This window comes from Achroia grisella, unplaced genomic scaffold, assembly GCF_030625045.1.
Source record: "Achroia grisella isolate CSIRO2021 unplaced genomic scaffold, CSIRO_AGI_Agris_v1 utg598, whole genome shotgun sequence".
Taxonomy (NCBI): Eukaryota; Metazoa; Arthropoda; class Insecta; order Lepidoptera; family Pyralidae; genus Achroia; species Achroia grisella.
Window position 1 is genome coordinate 1040153 of NW_026712958.1, and position 20737 is coordinate 1060889.

The 20737-nt window shown below is 48.2% G+C and overlaps 1 protein-coding gene across 1 annotated transcript in view; it reads left to right on the plus strand.

Annotated features, from left to right (window-relative positions):
* The window catches only part of LOC131848856 (uncharacterized), a 32867-nt gene extending 13052 nt beyond the window's left edge, over positions 1-19815 (plus strand). The window contains exons 6-18 of the mRNA XM_059198804.1: positions 1018-1150; positions 1459-1805; positions 2403-2535; positions 2947-3059; positions 3126-3141; positions 3598-3723; positions 4923-5168; positions 5798-5944; positions 6640-6738; positions 7463-7623; positions 16659-16887; positions 17206-17394; positions 18150-19815. Coding sequence (XP_059054787.1) covers positions 1018-1150; positions 1459-1805; positions 2403-2535; positions 2947-3059; positions 3126-3141; positions 3598-3723; positions 4923-5168; positions 5798-5944; positions 6640-6738; positions 7463-7623; positions 16659-16887; positions 17206-17394; positions 18150-19439 — 3229 coding nt within the window. The 3' untranslated portion in view covers positions 19440-19815. The remainder of the gene's footprint in view (positions 1-1017; positions 1151-1458; positions 1806-2402; positions 2536-2946; positions 3060-3125; positions 3142-3597; positions 3724-4922; positions 5169-5797; positions 5945-6639; positions 6739-7462; positions 7624-16658; positions 16888-17205; positions 17395-18149) is intronic.
* Positions 19816-20737: the final 922 nt, after the last annotated feature.

Consider the following 20737-nt stretch of genomic DNA (forward strand, 5'->3'; position numbering starts at 1 on the left):
CTCTTATAATATATCCATTTAATTTTGAATTATAATTAGTCTGGCCATAAAATAGTGTTAATTGGTAGTTTGTATTCACACACTTAAACTTAAAAATGTAAAGTAAGTATAAAATTATTTAAAAGAGCAACACACAAGTTTCTTGTTCGTTCTTCTTGTGATGATACAGCTTTCCGAATGAGCGGTAGATTAAAAAAATGCGATGACTATTCAAAAGTGCTTCAATGTAAGTTTATTTGAATAAATGATTTTCTATTCTATTCTAAATAATATCTTTTCTTTTTTTTTCAACTTTTTAATCATTTTGAATTTGGGACGCGTATATTATTTTTTTAATAATAATAAACTTTATTCATGAATGTAAAGTACAATTAAATATAGTTATTTTAAAAACTTCTTTCGTATTTGCGCCATTTCACATATTTTTTCGTATTCATTATCAAATTACAATATGGAATGGTGTGTTAAAATAAGATTGCAGTGATCGCCTTGCACAAAGTGGGTCTGGAGCCGTCGGTCATATTCCAGACACTTCAAAAGCTTGGTATCAGCCGTATTTTCGTATATCGTACTATCAACAGATACAACAATACTTCGTCAGTCGAAGACCAGAAAAAAACAATTTGAATATAGCAACAATATTTCTCTCACAGCTTTTGTTTTTGAGTTACAGCTAACTTCACTCATTTACTATGTACAACTTAGATTTGCGTTTTTTATTGAACACTGAAATACATTTTGCTGTTGTTTTCGATATGGCTTCGTTAATAAGATGTATAATTAATCCAGATTGTTTTTGTTATATTTGTTTTGTATGTGTATTGTGTATATATGTACCTAGGTATATGTAAAATATCGAAATCGATATTTTTTCATCAAAATGATAAAACTGTGCATATAAAAAGTCGTATTTTCTCTCCCAGTATTTTCTCTGAGCCATAAAAATACCCAAAATACTCAGAAGAAAATAAAAGAAACAAAACTTGAGTTGACCAGTGTAATTATTGGTTGTTTTAGAATCGATTCAGCGTGCGGCCTGCTGACGCTACACATCGGCGATAGAATATTAGAAATAAATGGCACGCCGGTACGCAGCCGGCCCATCGACGAGATAGATAAGGTGCTATCACGGCCTGATGCTGTTATACAGGTAAAATTGTCTTGTATCTACACACGCATTAGATAACTGTCGCGGCCTTTTTGACAGGATTGCTTGCTGGCCGGTTATAAGACGTGACTAAGACAGACGAAAGAATTGACAAGACACGACAAGGAAAAAGACGGACAATTACATAGAAATTTGAATAATTATATTTTACTTTTAAAACAAGCTCTCTTCTTTCATTTTAACAACATTTCTTAACGGTCGCCCGACCAGCAGACTGTTCAATAACCGAATAAAATAAACATTGCTTCATTATTAAAATGTTTACTTTTCATTGTCCTGTGTTTTAACAGTTAACCATAGAGCACAACCCAGAGACAACAAACAACAATAAAAGGCCAATGTGCAAAATAACCACCGATCTCGAAGAGAAGCCGAAACATGAAGTGAAATCGCCAGTGGAGAGGAAAATATTAAGAGAAGACTTAAAGAAACACATTCCAATTAGACATTCCAATGAAGGCACTGATAACGACCAAAGACAAGATACAGAGGACAATGGCGGGAAAAAGGAACGCCTGTTTAAAAGGAAAGGCGAGGACGGTGGGAAAGTGAAGCTGAAGAGGAGGCAGACGCCGTCATCACCTCTTTTGGGTGATAAAGAACGCAGTAGCAGCATGTCGAAATTACTTGACGTGAGGTGAGTGAAGTGTTCATTAGGAAGCAAAGAAAATCTGTAATATTCATGTAGGTCTATTACAGACTCTTATGATATGTCAAATCTACCGTCAGTTCGGAATGATTTCGAGATGAGAAGAACTGACAAGACACTCTGCTCGTATTCTTTACAAATGAGTTTGTATATGTTTGTTCAGAGTACTTTAGAGCTAGCAGAACTGACCAGAAAATCAACTTATTCTTTTCTAATGAGCTTGTACATCATTACTAAAATACAGATTCATTTTTAAATTCAATTAGGGAGAATGTAGTGCATAATATTGCATTATTGTCAAAAAGAAATAGTTCAATCAGTACCCGTAATAGTACCGTACGGACGGAAGATGCAATCTACTAAATAGCAAAATTGACATAAGTGAATAGTTACTCGAGTAACAAAAGAAATCAGTCATAATTATCAGAGTCGACCGGACTGGTCAATCAATCAGATAAGCGGCACCCTAATATCTGACTCTAGGTATCCGCGCCCACCTATGTCAACCTAGAGGCGAGGCTTTGGTCCGGCATCGAGTCCAGGGGCAACTTGTTGAAGTCGATTAAGTTTTGTGTTTTTGTGCAGCTCGGAGGGCACGTGGTCGCGGGCGGAGGACGAGGGCAGCGGCGTGCTGCAGGAGCTGAGTCGCGCGCGATCATTCCGCGCCGCGCCCGCGCCCGCGCCCCCGCGCGTCTTCCGCGCCGCCGACCTCCTGCAGGTCACCCCCCCCACACACACACACACACACACACACACACAAACAGGCACACCTTCCCGAATCCACATCTCAAACGATCCTCATATATCCCACGTATATACCAAAGATAGACAGTAAAAAATCGCCTACGTTCTTAGCGTCACCTATTTCAGCTGCCTAGCAGCTTGCTTTGTAAGCTGTTTTGGTTGTAAAGTCCAGATTTAGACAGTAAAATTACAGGATACAAGGCATGATATCAGCTGCTTTGCCAGTTCAAACAGAAAAAAACAATAACAAATAACAAATGAGGTTATGTAATTGTAATACAAGCGCACGAAGCCGCAGGCACCAGTAGTTCAGAATCAGACAATAAAGTGATAATACAACATACTTGTGCAAAAAAGGTTTAATCAATACAACTGTTGTAAACAGGGCGAGTTGCTGGGCTCCGGTTTCTTCGGGCAGGTGTACAAGGTGACCCACCGTGATACCAACGAGGTTATGGTACTGAAGCAGCTGTACAGGGTCGACGAGGACGCGCAGAGGTACACCATTCCTTACTTTTACACTCAAGGAGGTACACTATTACTTACTTTTACACTCACGCAGAGGAACTTCCTCAAGGAGGTACACTATTACTATTAGTTATCGAGTACTCATAACATAAACTCTGCTTAGCTCGGGTGTAGATGGCGCTGTGTATGTATGGTTGAAAACCAGTTTTTTGCTCTTTGAGTGCTTCTCCACACTTACCTATGAGCTATTTTGTATTGGTGTGGCACTCACACGCAGATTTAGCCATATTCTATTGCATTGTTTTAAATAGTCTGTATCGTATAGTATTTGTAATTAAAACGCAAGCAAGCGGGGTGCGCGGTCTTTCTCGTAATCTTTGACTACATTTACATACGTTACGTATGGATATAAAGGAAAAAATATCTGTGTATTTGTATCAGTTGTCTAGTACCCATAACACAATTTTTAACTAGCTAAACTTGGGACTAGATGGCGCTGTGTGAATTGTCCTGAAATTATTATTATTCTCCTGAATGTGTTTGTTTATCACTTTATTGTTGTCGTCAGGTGGCGGTGCTGCGGTCTCTGCAGCATCCCAACGTGCTGCGGTTCGTGGGCGTGCTGTACAAGGACAAGCGGCTGCACCTCGTCACCGAGTACGTCGCCGGTGGCACGCTGCACCATCTCATACAGGTACCGAAGACGACGGCCAATGTGCTCTAGAGGTTTACGCCTTGCTTCCGAAGTCGCGGGTTGGATTCCTCGCATGGTATACATATTTGTAATCATTAGCATTATTGTTTGTATCAGTCTGTGTGTTTTCTATATATTAAAAATTTATAAAAAAAATGTTTTTATGTATAAAGAGACAAATTATTATATCTGTTGTCTAGTTATATATCCCTTTTTATTATATAACAAGTTCTGCTATATAAACTTGGGACTAGTTTAATCGACTAATAAATAAATAAATTATATATTAAATTTATAAAAAAAATGTTTTTATGTATTTATATCTGTTGTCTAGTACCCATAAAACAAGTTCTGCTTAACTTGGGACTAGCCGACATTGTGTAAATTGTCAAATGACGGCCACTGTGCTCTAGAGGCTTACGCCTTGCTTTTGAAGGTCCCGGTTTCGATTCCTTGCATAGTACAAACATTTGTATTCATCAAATGATTGTTTGTGTCGGTCTGGGTGTTTTCTATGTATAATATGTATAACGAGGGTAGTTCCTCTATTTGGGATACCTCGTCATCAGAACCCATGTTGGGCATGGTGTAGGCAAGAAATAATAGTCTTAATTCAAAATATAATCGTCTATTCACTCACTCCCAATAACAAAATAATAAAATCACTAACAATCAGCCAGATGAACATGGATTATTCAGGGAAACGCGGCAAGTTCGGTACAGAGTGCAGCACAACTCACGGTCGCGCCCAATTCAAAAGTGTAGTATCGTAATGGTTGTTGAAACTGCTTTACCCTGTACCGACCTCACACAAGCAAACCCATTGACGTTTCCGACAACGATAATAGATGGCGCTATTCTAGTAGAAATTAACCAATTGAGCCTCTTTGTTGATTCTGCGACATGTATTTATTTACAAAAATGTATTAGTATCTATTGTCTAGTACTCATAATACATGATTTAGCTAGCTTTACTTGGGTCTAAATGGCGTTGTGTGATTGTCCTGAGATTATTATATTATTACTATCATTTGATACCATTCAGAACTAAGCGGCCAGAATCATTGATAACCAACGTCTTTGTGACAGACTCGATCTATTAGCTTTACGGTGAGACATCGATCCGTGTAGGCACCTATGCAGTGCCGTAGTGGATCCAATTGGACTTCTTTCTAACATAGATATGTTTGGTTGGACAGGATGCGGGCGTGGCGCTATCCTGGGCGGCCAGGGCTCGGCTGGCGCGGGACGTGGCGGCGGGCGTGGGCTACCTGCACCGCAGGAACGTCATCCACAGGGACCTCAACTCGCACAACTGCCTCGTGCGCGAGGTACTGTGCTACTGTTACGGAGTGTTGGGTCGTCAGGACGCGGACGTGGGCTACCTGCACCGCAGGAACGTCATCCACAGGGACCTCAACTCGCACAACTGCCTCGTGCGCGAGGTACTGTGCTACTGTTACGGAGTGTTGGGTCGTCAGGACGCGGACGTGGGCTACCTGCACCGCAGGAACGTCATCCACAGTTGTCTAATCCTAAGTTGATATTTCAGCTAATAATAAGCAAATTTTTGACAATTATCTTGGCGATTGATAATGTTTTCTCACCTACTTATATATAACTAACTTTTGCTCGCGGTTTCGCTCGCGTTAATTTATCCCTTTAGGGGTGGAATTTATCAAAATCCTTTCTTAGCCTACGTCATGGTAGCTTTATGCATGCAAAGTCTCAGCCCGATCGGTTTAAAATTGACGACGTTTCATACAAACTTTCGTCCCCTATTTTATCCCCTTGGGGGTAGAATTAATCAAAATCCTTTCTTAGCGGATGCTTACGTCATAACATCTACCTGCATGCCAAATTTCAGCATCCGAGTGAAACGATCCGTCCAGTGGTTTGGGCTGTGCGTTGTGTGCGTTGATAGATCACTATATCAGTCACCTTTGAGTTATATATATTTAGATAAAATAAAACAAGTTAGATAACTTCATTTTTGTGGAATATAATTTTAAATTAATATGTTTAAATACATTATTGGTAAATATCCTAATGATAATTGATGGGATGTGCACAGGACCAGACGGTGATCGTGGCGGACTTCGGCCTGGCGCGCATCGTGCAGCGCACCGCCAGCAGCACGCTGGAGAGACCGCGGGCAGCACGCGCCGCCACCGCCGGCCCCCCCGCGCACGCACACACGCTGCGCCGCAAGCGGTACACGGTCCGTACACTGTACACCTACAGCAGCGGTACACTGTACACCACCACCGCACGGGACCATGCTGTTGAACCGGGTCCTTTTACCGCCATTAAGTACCCTTTAAATAAATATTTCCCCCAACCTTTCTAAACTTCTTATGCCCCATTCTCCCCTATGTAACATACATAATTCATAACATTAAAAAATTGAGACACTTAAGAAACTTAAATGTTAGATTTTAGGAAGAAATCACTAGGACACACATTAACAATAATGAAACAATAACTACATTTTCAAAACATATAATGAAAAATTCAAATTCCATATAGAGTCGATTTTCGCATTGCCCCCCTAATAATCAAATGGGGGACCAACATGTGGGGAGTGGCTCCACCGATGGGAAACACTACTTAACAAACAAACACTTGAAAACTTTGCATGATAATGGAATGATGCACCCGCCTGCGCTACCGGCACACCAGTGGCGGATGATAAAATGAGCATAAAGTCAGGTCAGTTAGGCCATCTTGATAAATTTCCCAGTATGGTTTACAGAGGGCACCGCGTGAAAGTCAATCTGATATGGTACATTGCTAGCAATGGGCTCAACAGGCCACATTACTAACAATCCCACATTACTATCATCATAGCGAATATCTCGTTTATATAATGTGTATGAGTATCATTCATTCTTTAAAGATGGGATTGTTTCACAGGTGGTGGGGAACCCGTACTGGATGGCCCCGGAGATGATGAACGGCAACTCGTACGACGAGAAGGTGGACGTGTTCTCTTTCGGGATCATACTGTGCGAGGTACACTACACGTATATACAGCAATACTTTATAAAAACCATATTAAAAAGTCTATACTTTTCCACTGACTGACTATAATACTGATTAATACAAATCTACAATTTTAACAATAAATTTACTAGTAAAACGGATACGACTTTAGTCTTAGGGGTTCGAACCTCGGCTCAGGCAGTCGTAATTTCGATCCCCGTTTGAATTGGAGATCGATCGGAGGGGCGACGGGAGCACCGGTGTGGAGCGCCCGGTTGATTACGGTATGGTGTGGTTAAGGTTGTCGTCTTTGCCGGCGAGGACGGTGTCTTGTGTGTGTGTGTGTGTGTGTGAAATCCTAGGGACGAAACGGGTGGACTCGTAGGGAGATTAATTCCCGGTATGGATTAATAAGAATGTGTATTTATTAAAATGTTTCGGCCTTATATATAAATTTGCACGTGTCGCGTACACGCGCCGCTGCAGGTAACGACAGTTCGAAAGTCGCAACAGCTTCATTGCTAATGGGTTACACATAGCGTAAGAGTCACTTGCGACAGCTCGAAAGTCGCAACAGCTTCATTGCTAAGGGGTTACACGTACCGTATGAGCCACTTGCGTGGCGGGAAGGACAGTTACATGGACTGGAGGTGGCAAAAATGAACTAGAACGTACAAATAAAACGCTTGTCTTAAAATGCTTAATGTAAATTAGGCTTAAAAGTTGAGGTGAATGAATTGAACGAATGAAACAGATAATCGGTCGCGTGTCGGCGGACCCGGACTTCCTGCCGCGGCGCGCGGACTTCGGACTCAACGAGGCGGCCTTCGTGGAGAAGTTCTGTACCGCGCAGGCCTGCCCCGAGCCCTTCTACCGCGTCGCCTTCCTCGCCTGCCACCTCGAGCCCGACTGCAGGTATATATGTACCCACTAACGGACTACGTCACCAACGAGGCGGCCTTCGTGGAGAAACCGCGCAGGCCTGCCCTTAACAAACAAATCGCCTTCCTCGCCTGCCACCTCGAGCCCGACTGCAGGTATATATGATAACGGACTACGTCACCAACGAGGCGGCCTTCGTGGAGAAGTTCTGTACCGCGCAGGCCTGCCCCGAGCCCTTCTACCGCGTCGCCTTCCTCGCCTGCCACCTCGAGCCCGACTGCAGGTATATATGTACCCACTAACGGACTACGTCACCAACGAGGCGGCCTTCGTGGAGAAGTTCTGTACCGCGCAGGCCTGCCCCGAGCCCTTCTACCGCGTCGCCTTCCTCGCCTGCCACCTCGAGCCCGACTGCAGGTATATATGTACCCACTAACGGACTACGTCACCAACGAGGCGGCCTTCGTGGAGAAGTTCTGTACCGCGCAGGCCTGCCCCGAGCCCTTCTACCGCGTCGCCTTCCTCGCCTGCCACCTCGAGCCCGACTGCAGGTATATATGTACCCACTAACGGACTACGTCACCAACGAGGCGGCCTTCGTGGAGAAGTTCTGTACCGCGCAGGCCTGCCCCGAGCCCTTCTACCGCGTCGCCTTCCTCGCCTGCCACCTCGAGCCCGACTGCAGGTATATATGTACCCACTAACGGACTACGTCACCAACGAGGCGGCCTTCGTGGAGAAGTTCTGTACCGCGCAGGCCTGCCCCGAGCCCTTCTACCGCGTCGCCTTCCTCGCCTGCCACCTCGAGCCCGACTGCAGGTATATATGTACCCACTAACGGACTACGTCACCAACGAGGCGGCCTTCGTGGAGAAGTTCTGTACCGGAGGCCGAGTTCTCCTCCTCGCCTGCCACCTCGAGCCCGACTGCAGGTATATATGTACTAACGGACTACGCGAGGTGGAGAAGTTCTGTACCGCGCAGGCCTGCAGCCCTTCTACCGCGTCGCCTTCCTCGCCTGCCACCTCGAGCAATACTTTATAAAAACCAACGAGGCGGCCTTCGTGGAGAAGTTCTACCGCGCATGCCCCGACTTCTACCGCGTCGCCTTCCTCGCCTGCCACCTGACCGACTGCATATATACTGATTACGTACCAACGAATCTACAATTTTAACGACTGCATATAATTTAACGGACTACGTCACCAACGAGGCGGCCTTCGTGGAGAAGTTCTGTACCGCGCAGGCCTGCCCCGAGCCCTTCTACCGCGTCGCCTTCCTCGCCTGCCACCTCGAGCCCGACTGCAGGTATATATGTACCCACTAACGGACTACGTCACCAACGAGGCGGCCTTCGTGGAGAAGTTCTGTACCGCGCAGGCCTGCCCCGAGCCCTTCTACCGCGTCGCCTTCCTCGCCTGCCACCTCGAGCCCGACTGCAGGTATATATGTACCCACTAACGGACTACGTCACCAACGAGGCGGTCGTGGAGAAGTTCTGTTGTGTGTGTGTGTGTGTATATATGTACCCACTAACGGGACGTCACCAACGAGGCGGCCTTCGTGGAGAAGTTCTGTACCGCGCAGGCCTGGAGATTACCGCGTCGCCTTCCTGTATGGACTGCAGGTATATATGTATTTATTACGTCACCAACGAGGCGGCCTTATATATAAATTTGCAGGCCTGCCCCGAGCACCTTCTACCGCGTCGCCTTCCTCGCCTGCCACCTCGAGCCCGACTGCAGGTATATATGTACCCACTAACGGACTACGTCACCAACGAGGCGGCCTTCGTGGAGAAGTTCTGTACCACGCAGGCCTGCCCCGAGCCCTTCTACCGCGTCGCCTTCCTCGCCTGCCACCTCGAGCCCGACTGCAGGTATATATGTACCCACTAACGGACTACGTCACCAACGAGGCGGCCTTCGTGGAGAAGTTCTGTACCGCGCAGGCCTGCCACCGAGCCCTTCTACCGCGTCGCCTTCCTCGCCTGCCACCTCGAGCCCGACTGCAGGTATATATGTACCCACTAACGGACTACGTCACCAACGAGGCGGCCGTCGTGGAGAAGTTCTGTACCGCGCAGGCCTGCCCCGAGCCCTTCTACCGCGTCGCCTTCCTCGCCTGCCACCTCGAGCCCGACTGCAGGTATATATGTACCCACTAACGGACTACGTCACCAACGAGGCGGCCTTCGTGGAGAAGTTCTGTACCGCGCAGGCCTGCCCCGAGCCCTTCTACCGCGTCGCCTTCCTCGCCTGCCACCTCGAGCCCGACTGCAGGTATATATGTACCCACTAACGGACTACGTCACCAACGAGGCGGCCTTCGTGGAGAAGTTCTGTACCACGCAGGCCTGCCCCGAGCCCTTCTACCGCGTCGCCTTCCTCGCCTGCCACCTCGAGCCCGACTGCAGGTATATATGTACCCACTAACGGACTACGTCACCAACGAGGCGGCCTTCGTGGAGAAGTTCTGTACCGCGCAGGCCTGCCCCGAGCCCTTCTACCGCGTCGCCTTCCTCGCCTGCCACCTCGAGCCCGACTGCAGGTATATATGTACCCACTAACGGACTACGTCACCAACGAGGCGGCCTTCGTGGAGAAGTTCTGTACCGCGCAGGCCTGCCCCGAGCCCTTCTACCGCGTCGCCTTCCTCGCCTGCCACCTCGAGCCCGACTGCAGGTATATATCGGTGCCGGCCGTCGTAGCGCGCGGACGTGCTCCACACATTGCTCCGTACGGTGCCGAGGTGCTCAGTGCGAATTTTCGCATCCTGCAGTGTTTCGCGAGTTTCGGGAACTTGTTCCCCTATTTTCAGTCTTTTTGTGTTCCCGCAGTACACGAACGCCTCTCTCCCTCATTGGGAAAGCGGGAAGCGTGTATCGGGACACGTGGTGTTAGTGACAGTGCAATAGTGCAAAACTTGGATTGCAGTGTAATTTGGCGAAAGGACGCATAAACAGTGAGTTTTAGTTATAAGTAACATTGGTTTGGTGATATAGACGCCCTAATTTTAAGTTTTTAGATTTAAATTAGGTTATTCGTAGCATAAGTTAGGTTAGAACAATACATTTTTAGGTTAAGACAGTTGCGCCATGCGGTGCCCATGTGGTAGGCATGCGTCGCTGTGAAGACTGACGGATAGCCTTTGACAGACGTCGCCCGTCGCCTGTCAGTGTGTTTGACAGATACGGTCTCAGACCGACTGTCGTGCACACTTGACGGTCCGATTTGGCGTCTGTCAGCGGTGCATGCGCGGTTGCCAGAGGACAAAATTTTTTCAGTGCAGTTTTTGTGATATTATAAGTGGCAACTTTAGGAACACGGTGTGGACAGTGGAAAATTTTTGAAAACTCCCCGATTTTAGGGAAATTTGTGTTCCCATAAATTGGGGAAAAATTCCGGTGAACAATGGAGGAGGAGGACGACGGGTCCCCTTTCCTCCCGCGGAAATCGATTTGCCGCACCCCTCCCCCGCGCTCGCCTAGCAGAGATCCCCCGGGTCTGGCTGAGGCTGATTTGCTGGGCCTGGCGGGCTCGGGGGCGGCTTCGACGGGCAGGGCTGACTCGCCGCCCCGCACGGCGGCGGCGAAGAGGCCGCTCACCTCGCCTGATGATGCGGGCCCGCGCCGAAGCAAGCCGGCGGTGGAGCGACGGCGGCCTACAGTTCGGACGCAGCAGCAGCGGCAATCTGACGCCCCCCCGGTCGCTGGCCTGCAGGCAGGGGCGCTGGGCCCACCTCTGAAGAAAAGTGTAACGGCCCCGGCGCCTCGCCAGCCTGAGCCGCGACCCCGGCAGGGGTCTACTGTGGAGCCGACAAGAGGACCAGCAGAGCAGCCGCTGCAGCAGGAGCCCACTGCTGGCGGCCTCAATGTGGCAACGGCGTCGAAGCTGGAGCTGCTAGAGGTCGCCAGGAAAAATATGGCAGCCATCATGGCTGTCATTACAGGGCCGGGCAGCAAACTCAATAAATCGGACACAGCCGCCATCAGCATATTGGGGCAGGAAGTAATCGCAGTTGTGGGTGCACTGGATCTGAGAGTCGCTGAGGCAGAGCTTCAATTGGCACACGAAAAGCTCAGGAAGATCGAGAGCACCTCGGCGACACACATGGAAGGACCAACGGTGAAGGCAGCCCAAACGGAGACTTATGCCTCTAAACTGAGACTGCACCAAAACATGGCGGCTGTACAGAAGAACCCAACAAGGATCGCAGCGCCGGGACCAGTCCTGGCCTTCTACCCCACAGAGGAGGCAGCAAAGAGATCAGGACTGCGGAAGACACGAAGCGGCTACTCAAGAAAGTAGTCAGCCCGGCGACACTACAGCTGCAGGTGGCGAATGTCCGCAAAGTCGGAAATGCAGGGGTGGTTGTACAGACCACCAATAAGGAAGCTGCTGCCCGCTTGAAGGAGGCTGCCCCGCCGACCCTACGGGTCACCGAGCCAAAGGCTAGGCGGCCTCTAGTGGCCTTGAGAGGTTTCTCTTCCGACATCTGCTCGGAAGAGCTAATTGGCAACCTCGCAGCCCAAAACATGGAGGAAGAAGGCTGGACCACTGAAAAGATAAAGAGGCACAGCGAGGTTGCCTTCAAAAAATCGTGGAGGGGCAGCAGCAACACTACTGTGGTGCTTCGGTGCAGTCCGTCACTAAGGGGAGCGCTCATCAGGAGGGACAAACTGTACGTAGGGTGGGACGTCATCACACCTACAGACTATGTAGATGTGACGTGCTGCGCAAGTGCCAGCAGTACGGCCACCCGGCCAAGTACTGTAGGGCCAAAGAGGAGACATGCGGACGGTGCGGAAGTACGGGGCACGACCGATCGGGGTGCAAGTCTGAGGAGAGCCGCTGCGCGACATGTCATCGCTTCGGGCGAGGAGACGCCGCGACACACGCCACAATGGCCAAGACCTGTCCTGCGCGCCTGCACGCCGAGCAACGGGCCGTCCATACCACAGAATATGGCTCCTGAACGACATGCTATTACCTTCGGGCAGATCAATGCGGGCGGCTCGGAGTTGGCCACCAGGGAGCTGCCGGCCATCGCGCGGGGCCTGGGCCTCGGTATTGTTCTTACTCAAGAACAATATTCGAGGGCCTGGGTTGACCCGGAGGCACCGCTCATGGCGGTGCAATCGGGTAACCAACCGAGGGCTGGCATCCTCCTTGGAGCCGACTCCTTGAGCGCCGCATCCCAGTCGGACCTCTGCTCGGAGCACTGTGCAGTGGCGCACATTGCGGCCCTAGATCTATTTGTCGTGTCGGCGTACTTCCAGTACGCCGAGCCCATCGACCGCCACCTGCACCATCTTGAACGCGTGCTGCAGGAACTCCGCGGAAGGAGAGTCCTCATTGGGCTGGACAGCAATGCCCACTCGCCGATGTGGCACTCTGAGCCACGGCACTACACAGGGCGCGGACACGAGGCGGAGCACCGGAGAAGGGCTATGGAGGGCTTCATCCTGAGCCACGACCTCGTCATATGGAACTCACCGGGCCACCCAGCAACCTTCTGTGGCCCAAACGGTGAGTCAAACATTGACATTACCATATCGACGAGGGGGGTGAAGCTCTCCGAGTGGCGGGTCCTTGAAGGAGTGAGCTGCAGCGACCACAGGCTCATTGTGTACCGCATCGACGAGTGTGGCGATCGGCTCGCGTCGTGCGCAGAGCCGGTTAAAAATCCCCCTAGGTATCGGGACCGGAATGTGGATTGGGAACTCTTCCGTAGGCGGGTTCACTTTCGTATGGGTGACCTCTGCACCGCTCTCCCCCCGGCGGAACTGGCCTCTGCCTTCACCAACGTGATCAGCAGATGTGCCAGAGAATGCCTGGGGGAGAAGCGTGGCCGGGGAAATACCGGTTACGAATGGTGGACCCCTGAGCTTGATGATCTGCGGCGGATCGCAGCCAGAGCTAGGAGACGTTGGCAGGCGTCTAGGCATAGAGGTGGACAAGTGGAGGCTGACACCGGAACGGCTCATCGGGAAGCGCGCCTGCGCTACCGACGTAGAATGGAGGAGGTGCAGAGGTCACATTTTAGGCACCTGGCAGGCTCTGGCAACCAGGACCCCTGGGGCCAGGCCTACAGGGTTGCGAGCGGGAGGATTAGACCTCCCAGTAATATAATAAACGGCACAGTGTTTGCTGAAGGCCACGCGAGGGACGTGGGCGAATCCATGCGGGCAATTGTTGGGGCTCTGTGTCCTGATGACGATCAGTCTAGGGACACGGAGCACCACCGTCAGGTGCGCGTACTGGCTGCGCTCACGCCCTCGGGCGACTCTGCGCCCCCTCTATCTAGACAGGATCTGGGAAGCATCATTAAGTTGCTACCCAATACCGCCCCGGGGCTCGACGGGCTCTCTTCCCGAATAATCAGACAGGCGTGGAAGGCGGCGGAAGCCGAATTCCACTTCGTCTATGCGCGGTGCGTAGAAGCCGGTATCTTCCCCGGCATATGGAAGGAAGGTCGGCTGCTTGTCCTGCCTAAGGGTAACGACAAGCCGCTGACCGACCCGAAGGCGTATCGTCCGATCACGCTCCTCTCGGTCTTTGGAAAGATTTTAGAACGCGTAATATTGAAAAGCGCTCCGACGATCAGTTCTCGGATCTCCGACTGTCAGCACGGATTCTCTCCCGGTAGGTCCACCACCTCCGCGCTTAGGGCTATCTTAGACTCGCGGCATGAACCATGGAAGTATGTACAGGCCATCTTCCTCGACATCTCGGGTGCCTTCGACAACGCCTGGTGGCCGATGATTCTGGTAAAGGCGAAACAGGGTGGTTGCCCGCCCAACATCTTCAGGATGCTGGCGGGCTACTTCGCTGGTCGCCGCGTGTGCCTCATCACCGGTGACCAGGTGCTGTGGAAGGAATGCACCATGGGATGTCCACAAGGTTCGGTATTGGGTCCCACGCTATGGAACCTACTGATGGATGACCTGCTTCGTCTCCCGTTACCTGAGGGAGTAAGGATGGTTGCGTACGCGGACGATGTTACGGTCCTGATCGGTGCCGACTCCCGAGCGAGCATCGAGAGCAAGGCGAAAGCCACGCTCTCGCTCGTCCTCGACTGGGGAGCCCGTAATCGGCTGGAGTTCTCCCCAGGCAAGTCCATGACGATGACCGTAAAGGGAAAGCTCCAGCGGCCCCCAGTCATCAGGATGGGTGCCGGCTCGGTCCGGACCGTCACGGCGGCAACCATTCTTGGAGTGACGCTAGACGACAGGATGTCCTTCGTGCAGCATGCGACAACGATTGGAGAGCGAGCGGCCAAATGTTTCGGGAAGATGTCGAGAGTATCGGCGTCTTCCTGGGGCATTCGTTATCCGGCCCTCCGCACTCTCTACAAGGGCACCTACGTAGCCACGTTGACGTATGCTGCACCCGTATGGCATGAGAGAATCAGTCTCCATGTCGTACGTAGTATAGTCCTGAGGCTGCAGCGACCGTCTCTCATCCTCCTTACGAAAGCGTACAGGAGCGTGAGTACGGCGGCGCTACCAGTACTGGGGGGGGTCTTGCCTGCGGACCTGGAGGTAATCCGTGCTGCCAGAATGGATGAGGAGCGCGAGTCCGCGCCAAAGCCGGAGTTGAGCAGACGGAAACGCGGGGTATGGGACGCTATAGTCGGGGAATGGCAGGAGCGTTGGCACTCCTCCGCGGATGGAAGAGAGCTCTACCGATACTTTCCGGATGTGGCTATTAGGTTGGCGTCTCCGTGGGTTGAACCCGATTACGAGACGTCACAGATCCTGACTGGACACGGCTGCTTCGGTAAGCGACTGCACGCCATGAGACTCTACGAGTCGAGTGGCTGTGGTTGCGGGGAATCGGACGAGGACCTCCACCACGTTGTGTGGGAGTGCTCCCTATATTCCGATCTCAGGGGGAAGCTGTTGGAGGGGATACGTCGCGGTGAAGGCGAAGGGGAGGGTCCGGTGTACTACCCGGACCTGGTGTCTACTGCGGAGAATTTTAGGAGGCTGCGGGAGTTCGCGCATCAGTGGCACCGGAGGCGGAGCGAGCACGAGAGGACTGCTGGTGGTACGCGTTCAAGAAGGAAGGACACCGCTGAAGACGGAGAGCTGCCCGGCACCGAAGCCGTCCAAGTTTCGTCCGCTGCCCCAGAGAATGCGTGCTTTTCAGCGCGAGAGTCGGCCAGTATAACCGAGAGGGGACATGGGTTGGTGGAGTTGATATAATTTGTCACCAACGAGGCGGCCTTCGTGGGATCAAGAGAATGCGCTTTTCAGCGCGCATACGTCACCAACGCAGATACCGCGCGGCCAGTATAACCGAGAGTACCCACTAACGGAACGTCACCAACGAGGCGGCCGTGGAGGTTCTGTACCGCCCTTCTACCGCGTCGCCTTCCTCGCCTGCCACCTCGAGCCCGACTGCAGGTATATATGTACCCACTAACGGACTACGTCACCAACGAGGCGGCCTTCGTGGAGAAGTTCTGTACCGCGCAGGCCTGCCCCGAGCCCTTCTACCGCGTCGCCTTCCTCGCCTGCCACCTCGAGCCCGACTGCAGGTATATATGTACCCACTAACGGACTACGTCACCAACGAGGCGGCCTTCGTGGAGAAGTTCTGTACCGCGCAGGCCTGCCCCGAGCCCTTCTACCGCGTCGCCTTCCTCGCCTGCCACCTCGAGCCCGACTGCAGGTATATATGTACCCCACCAGCGTAGTACCTCACCACCGCAACAATCAATGTTGATCTCGGTGGTCTAGTGGCTCAGTGTCATCACAGTCATTTCATTTCTTTTATGTATATACAGGATTACTCGGAATGGGCATCCTAAGTCGCAAGGATATAAAAGTACCCATAGTAACTACCAATATTTATTTCTACAGCCTTTCCTGAAACCATATAGTGTATTCGACAAAAAGGGGTTAAAAAATATTTAATGTAAGTGCCGTATACCATATGAATTTAGTGAAAAGCCTTTAATTTGAAATTATAAAAAATACTTCAATTCTATTTGTTTGTAAAAAAATGTGTGACCCTTAATATAGGTATAGATTTTACCAGTACGTAATGTTCCGTCAGGCCAACGTTCGAGGTGATAGAGATCTGGCTGGAGAGCCTGATGCAGCAGCTGTCCCGCGGCGGCAGTACGGCGGCGCTGCTGGCCGACATCGAGCGCTACGGGGCGGAGCCTTGCACCTGCTCGGGCTGCGGCGGCGGCTCGGGCTGCGGGGGCTGCTCCGGCCGCCGCCTGCAGCGCTCGCCCAGCAAACTCAGCGGGGACTATATTGTCGTCGATGGAATCGTCAAGGTACATTTAGTGTATTTTTAACCAAATTTGATAAAGGATTAATTTATATATGTTTAGTATATTATTAGGTTTAAAATTGTCGTTGTAGTCGTCGTAGTTCGAGTCTTCTGTTCAAATATTCATATTTCACGGTTGTTTGTTTCTGAAATTTTTCACGGGATCTATATTTGTAATATGTATGTATTTACAAAAAAGAATACATTTAAGTATTTTTGTGAGTCGTTTAGTACCCATAGCAAGTCTCGCTCAGTTTGGGACTAGAAACAGCGCCTGCTTGAAATATCCTGGGTTCTTACTATAAAACACGATTGGTGACAGTCTAAATCGACCGTGCGGATCTCGTCCCCGGAGCGGAGCGCGGGCGGCGGGCGCGCGCTCGGGAAGTGCGTGTCGGCCGGACACATCGCGCGGACCGCGCCGCGCGTGACGTCACTGAGCCGCTCGCACGCCGCGCTGCCCGCCGGCTACATCCTGCGCGCGCGCGGCAACACCATCGACATCACCAAGGTACCGCACTCTCACCGCTCTATACTGTACTCGAGACAAGTGCGTGTCGGCCGGACACATCCGCCGTGTTACATATACAGTATGATTACAATTTAAGACGTTTTCAGTTTTATAAACGATTCGCCGAGTATATTCTTTCATACAAACCTTATTCTGATAAATTATAATTTATCAGAATAAGGTTAATTGTGTTATAATACAATTGCAGAGTTATATTACTTACTTGTAGATTTGTTATTCTTGGAATGACAAACTAGCTGACTGCCCACATAATAAATCTTTCCATTTCCATCAATGTTCCCACTACGCCACATACAGACATCACTTTATCATTTGACAACCATGATATCGATATATTGCTTATTCCGAAGAATTAAAGAGGTCTGACCTCTTTAATCCTAACAATTCACTGCCATATATCACCTTACAACCGAAGCATGACTTACAAAATAAATACTTAGTAATAGAAATAGATAAAATTACTATAATATATGCTGGTGGTCACTCTATTCTCCCAAATTTGAATTTAAAAATGAATCTGTATTATTATAAACAATATTTGAAAACAATACGAGCTGAGTTTGTCAGCTCTTTTCATCTCGAAAGCATCCCGAACTGACGGTAGATTTTCATGTCATAATAGATTTTGATTTCATTTGAGAACAAAAGTCCTTCCTGCTTCTACTTTGGTAACTTCAACCGTTAAATTTTCTCTATATACCCTCAATGACAGTTTACAAATATTTAATCTACAGGTCGATGACATAAGTGAGTGGCTGGACTCACCCCCTCCACTGAAACGGACCAGCCCCGACTCGCAGCTTAACACCATCACCCTGGACCACAACAACAAGACCAGAAAAGTGGACGACAACGCTGAAGGTAACCTCCCCTGTTTCCTCCGTAACCAATCCGTCGAAGGTCTGGAGAGTAAATCCAAACATGATATGGAGCCTCCCCTACCTATCTGTAGACACATAAGCATTCCAGATGATTGTGAAGTCCACCGAGATGATGATTCTGATTCGTCTGACGATGATGATGACGATCTTGACATCGCAGACTGGCACAAGAACGTTAGTACATTCCAAAAGGTAGAAAGAATGGATGTGGACCAATCGAAAAACATCCTTGCGGGGTTAATGAAGAAAGGCGAGAATCTGTTAGCCAAAAAATCTAGTTATGACGTTACAGACATTTCGTTAAGGAACCCTGAGTGTTTGAAAGGAGAAAGGAAGATTCCAGAAGCGGATTGCAGGAGGTATAACATAGACTTTTTAACCAAAAGCCCCGTAATGGCGGAAGGCGTGAAGAACATTCCAAAGACTTTAGCACGAGAGAAACAGCCTGAAAAGACTGGTTTCTTTACAAAGAAATTGTTGTCGCCAAAGTTAAGTAGGTTATTTGGCCCTGACGTTACCAGAAATAAACCTGACAATTGTGAAAGTAAGGAGGAGAAATCTAGGAGTAACTTCTTTGTACACCGACCATCGTCGCCTAGTAATATCTGCCGATCATATAAAGTTAGACCCTCCGAGGATAGAGATAGGAAACCTAACTTAAGAAACGATAGTGACGTCCTAAAAAGCGACATAAAATTGGCCAGTCTAGGAAAACCTATGACGCCAATATTCAGACGGCACCTTCCTACAGAGAAGCCTGATTTCGCTGACGGTCGGTTCAGCTATCGAGACCGACGTTCCAAGTATGACGGTAAACTTCAAGAGCCTAAATTTATGGATGTCGGTCGCAACAGGATCAAAGCGCCAATAAATGCGTTGGATAAAAGTAAATTAGCTCCGTTCTTAAGAAGTCCTCAGAATAATAATGTGCCCGTTTTAACGCCTGTTTTGGAGAAGAATAAGAATGTAATGGAGAAGAAAGAGGATGTACCGAAGAGGAGAGATGTTACTATATCGAGGAGTAATTACGTCAGCCTCGCAAACCTGAAAATTAACAGTAAAGCGAGGAATCTGGAGAAGACAGTGCAGGAAAAATCCAAGGGCACTGCGGAAGAAAGTTCGCCGGTAGAACGAGTTATATGAATACTATAAATACTGAAACTGTTTACTTAAAAAGGACTGTTTTTTTTTTATTATAGGCCATTATTTTTTTATAAATTACAAAGGCGATTCAAGATAAAATTGTTAGTCTGTACCGAGTAGCTAAAACCAAATGGAATTGGCCATATGTAATATTTTTTTAAGATATAATAACTACCTCGTCTTCTATCTCATTTATTAACCAATTTGAGCTAATAAATAGACGTGCAAAATAATAGTAGAGATGTCTTCTATCTCGCTCACACATATAGGAGGGCGACTCTTAAGGTTTTTTTTCTCTTTTTGGCTCAGGCGGTTTGTGTTGCCATTAGCCATGACTCTCAAGGTTAATAATTTATTAACCTTGAGAGAGAAAATTAAAGAATGTAAACTTTTTTAATAATAAAGTTTACCTTTAATTTTTGTTCTCAATTACGTAATTTAACCATTTGGTTTTCGAACTCGTTTTAAGTGTAAATAAGTGCTCAATATTTTCGTTAAATAGTCAATAGCTCCCTAATCTATTACAAACAATACTCTTGCCATGTTGAAATGTTCACGGCGCTAGAAGGACGCATCTTGACCATTTATTAAATATATAGTAACTGTGCTCGACTAGCCCTTAAACTGAAAAATGTCATAGACATAAACAGCAAGAATATATAAAGACTTATTATTTATGTATTTAGAAAGCACAGAATATCTCCACACTAATAAGGTAATAAATAATCGTCAAATTACGTCCATAGAGTAAAGACATTTTCCCGCCAACAATTACATACAGTACATTTTTAAATTATTAGTCTTTGACGTGAATATATCAAACATCCTTAACATTATGTTTTTTTTTCTTAAAAAATCAATAATTAAGGAGTTATTATAGATAAATGCTAATAAGTCCAGGCTTGCTTCTAGTGCCGTGAGCTTAGTTGATATACAATTGTTGTTGTTATACATATATACATTAGTAAATACATTGTTATACATTAGTAAATACACATAGAATGTGCACTACAGGAGATCAAGGCTTCGATACACTTTACGCGAGAGATGACATTTTTTTTATCCTATAAACATAGATTATTAATAAAAAACCGAATATACGAAATTCGATATTTGAAATATTATTTTGGTATTTAGTAGTCTAATAAATTCATTATAATATCATATTTATTGAATATTAAAGAAATATAAGCAATTTTTCCAATTTAAAGTGTAACCTTTGAATATACTTATTCGCCTTTTAATATAACTATTGCTTAATATTGAAATTTATATAAAATTAAAACGGTGACTTAAAA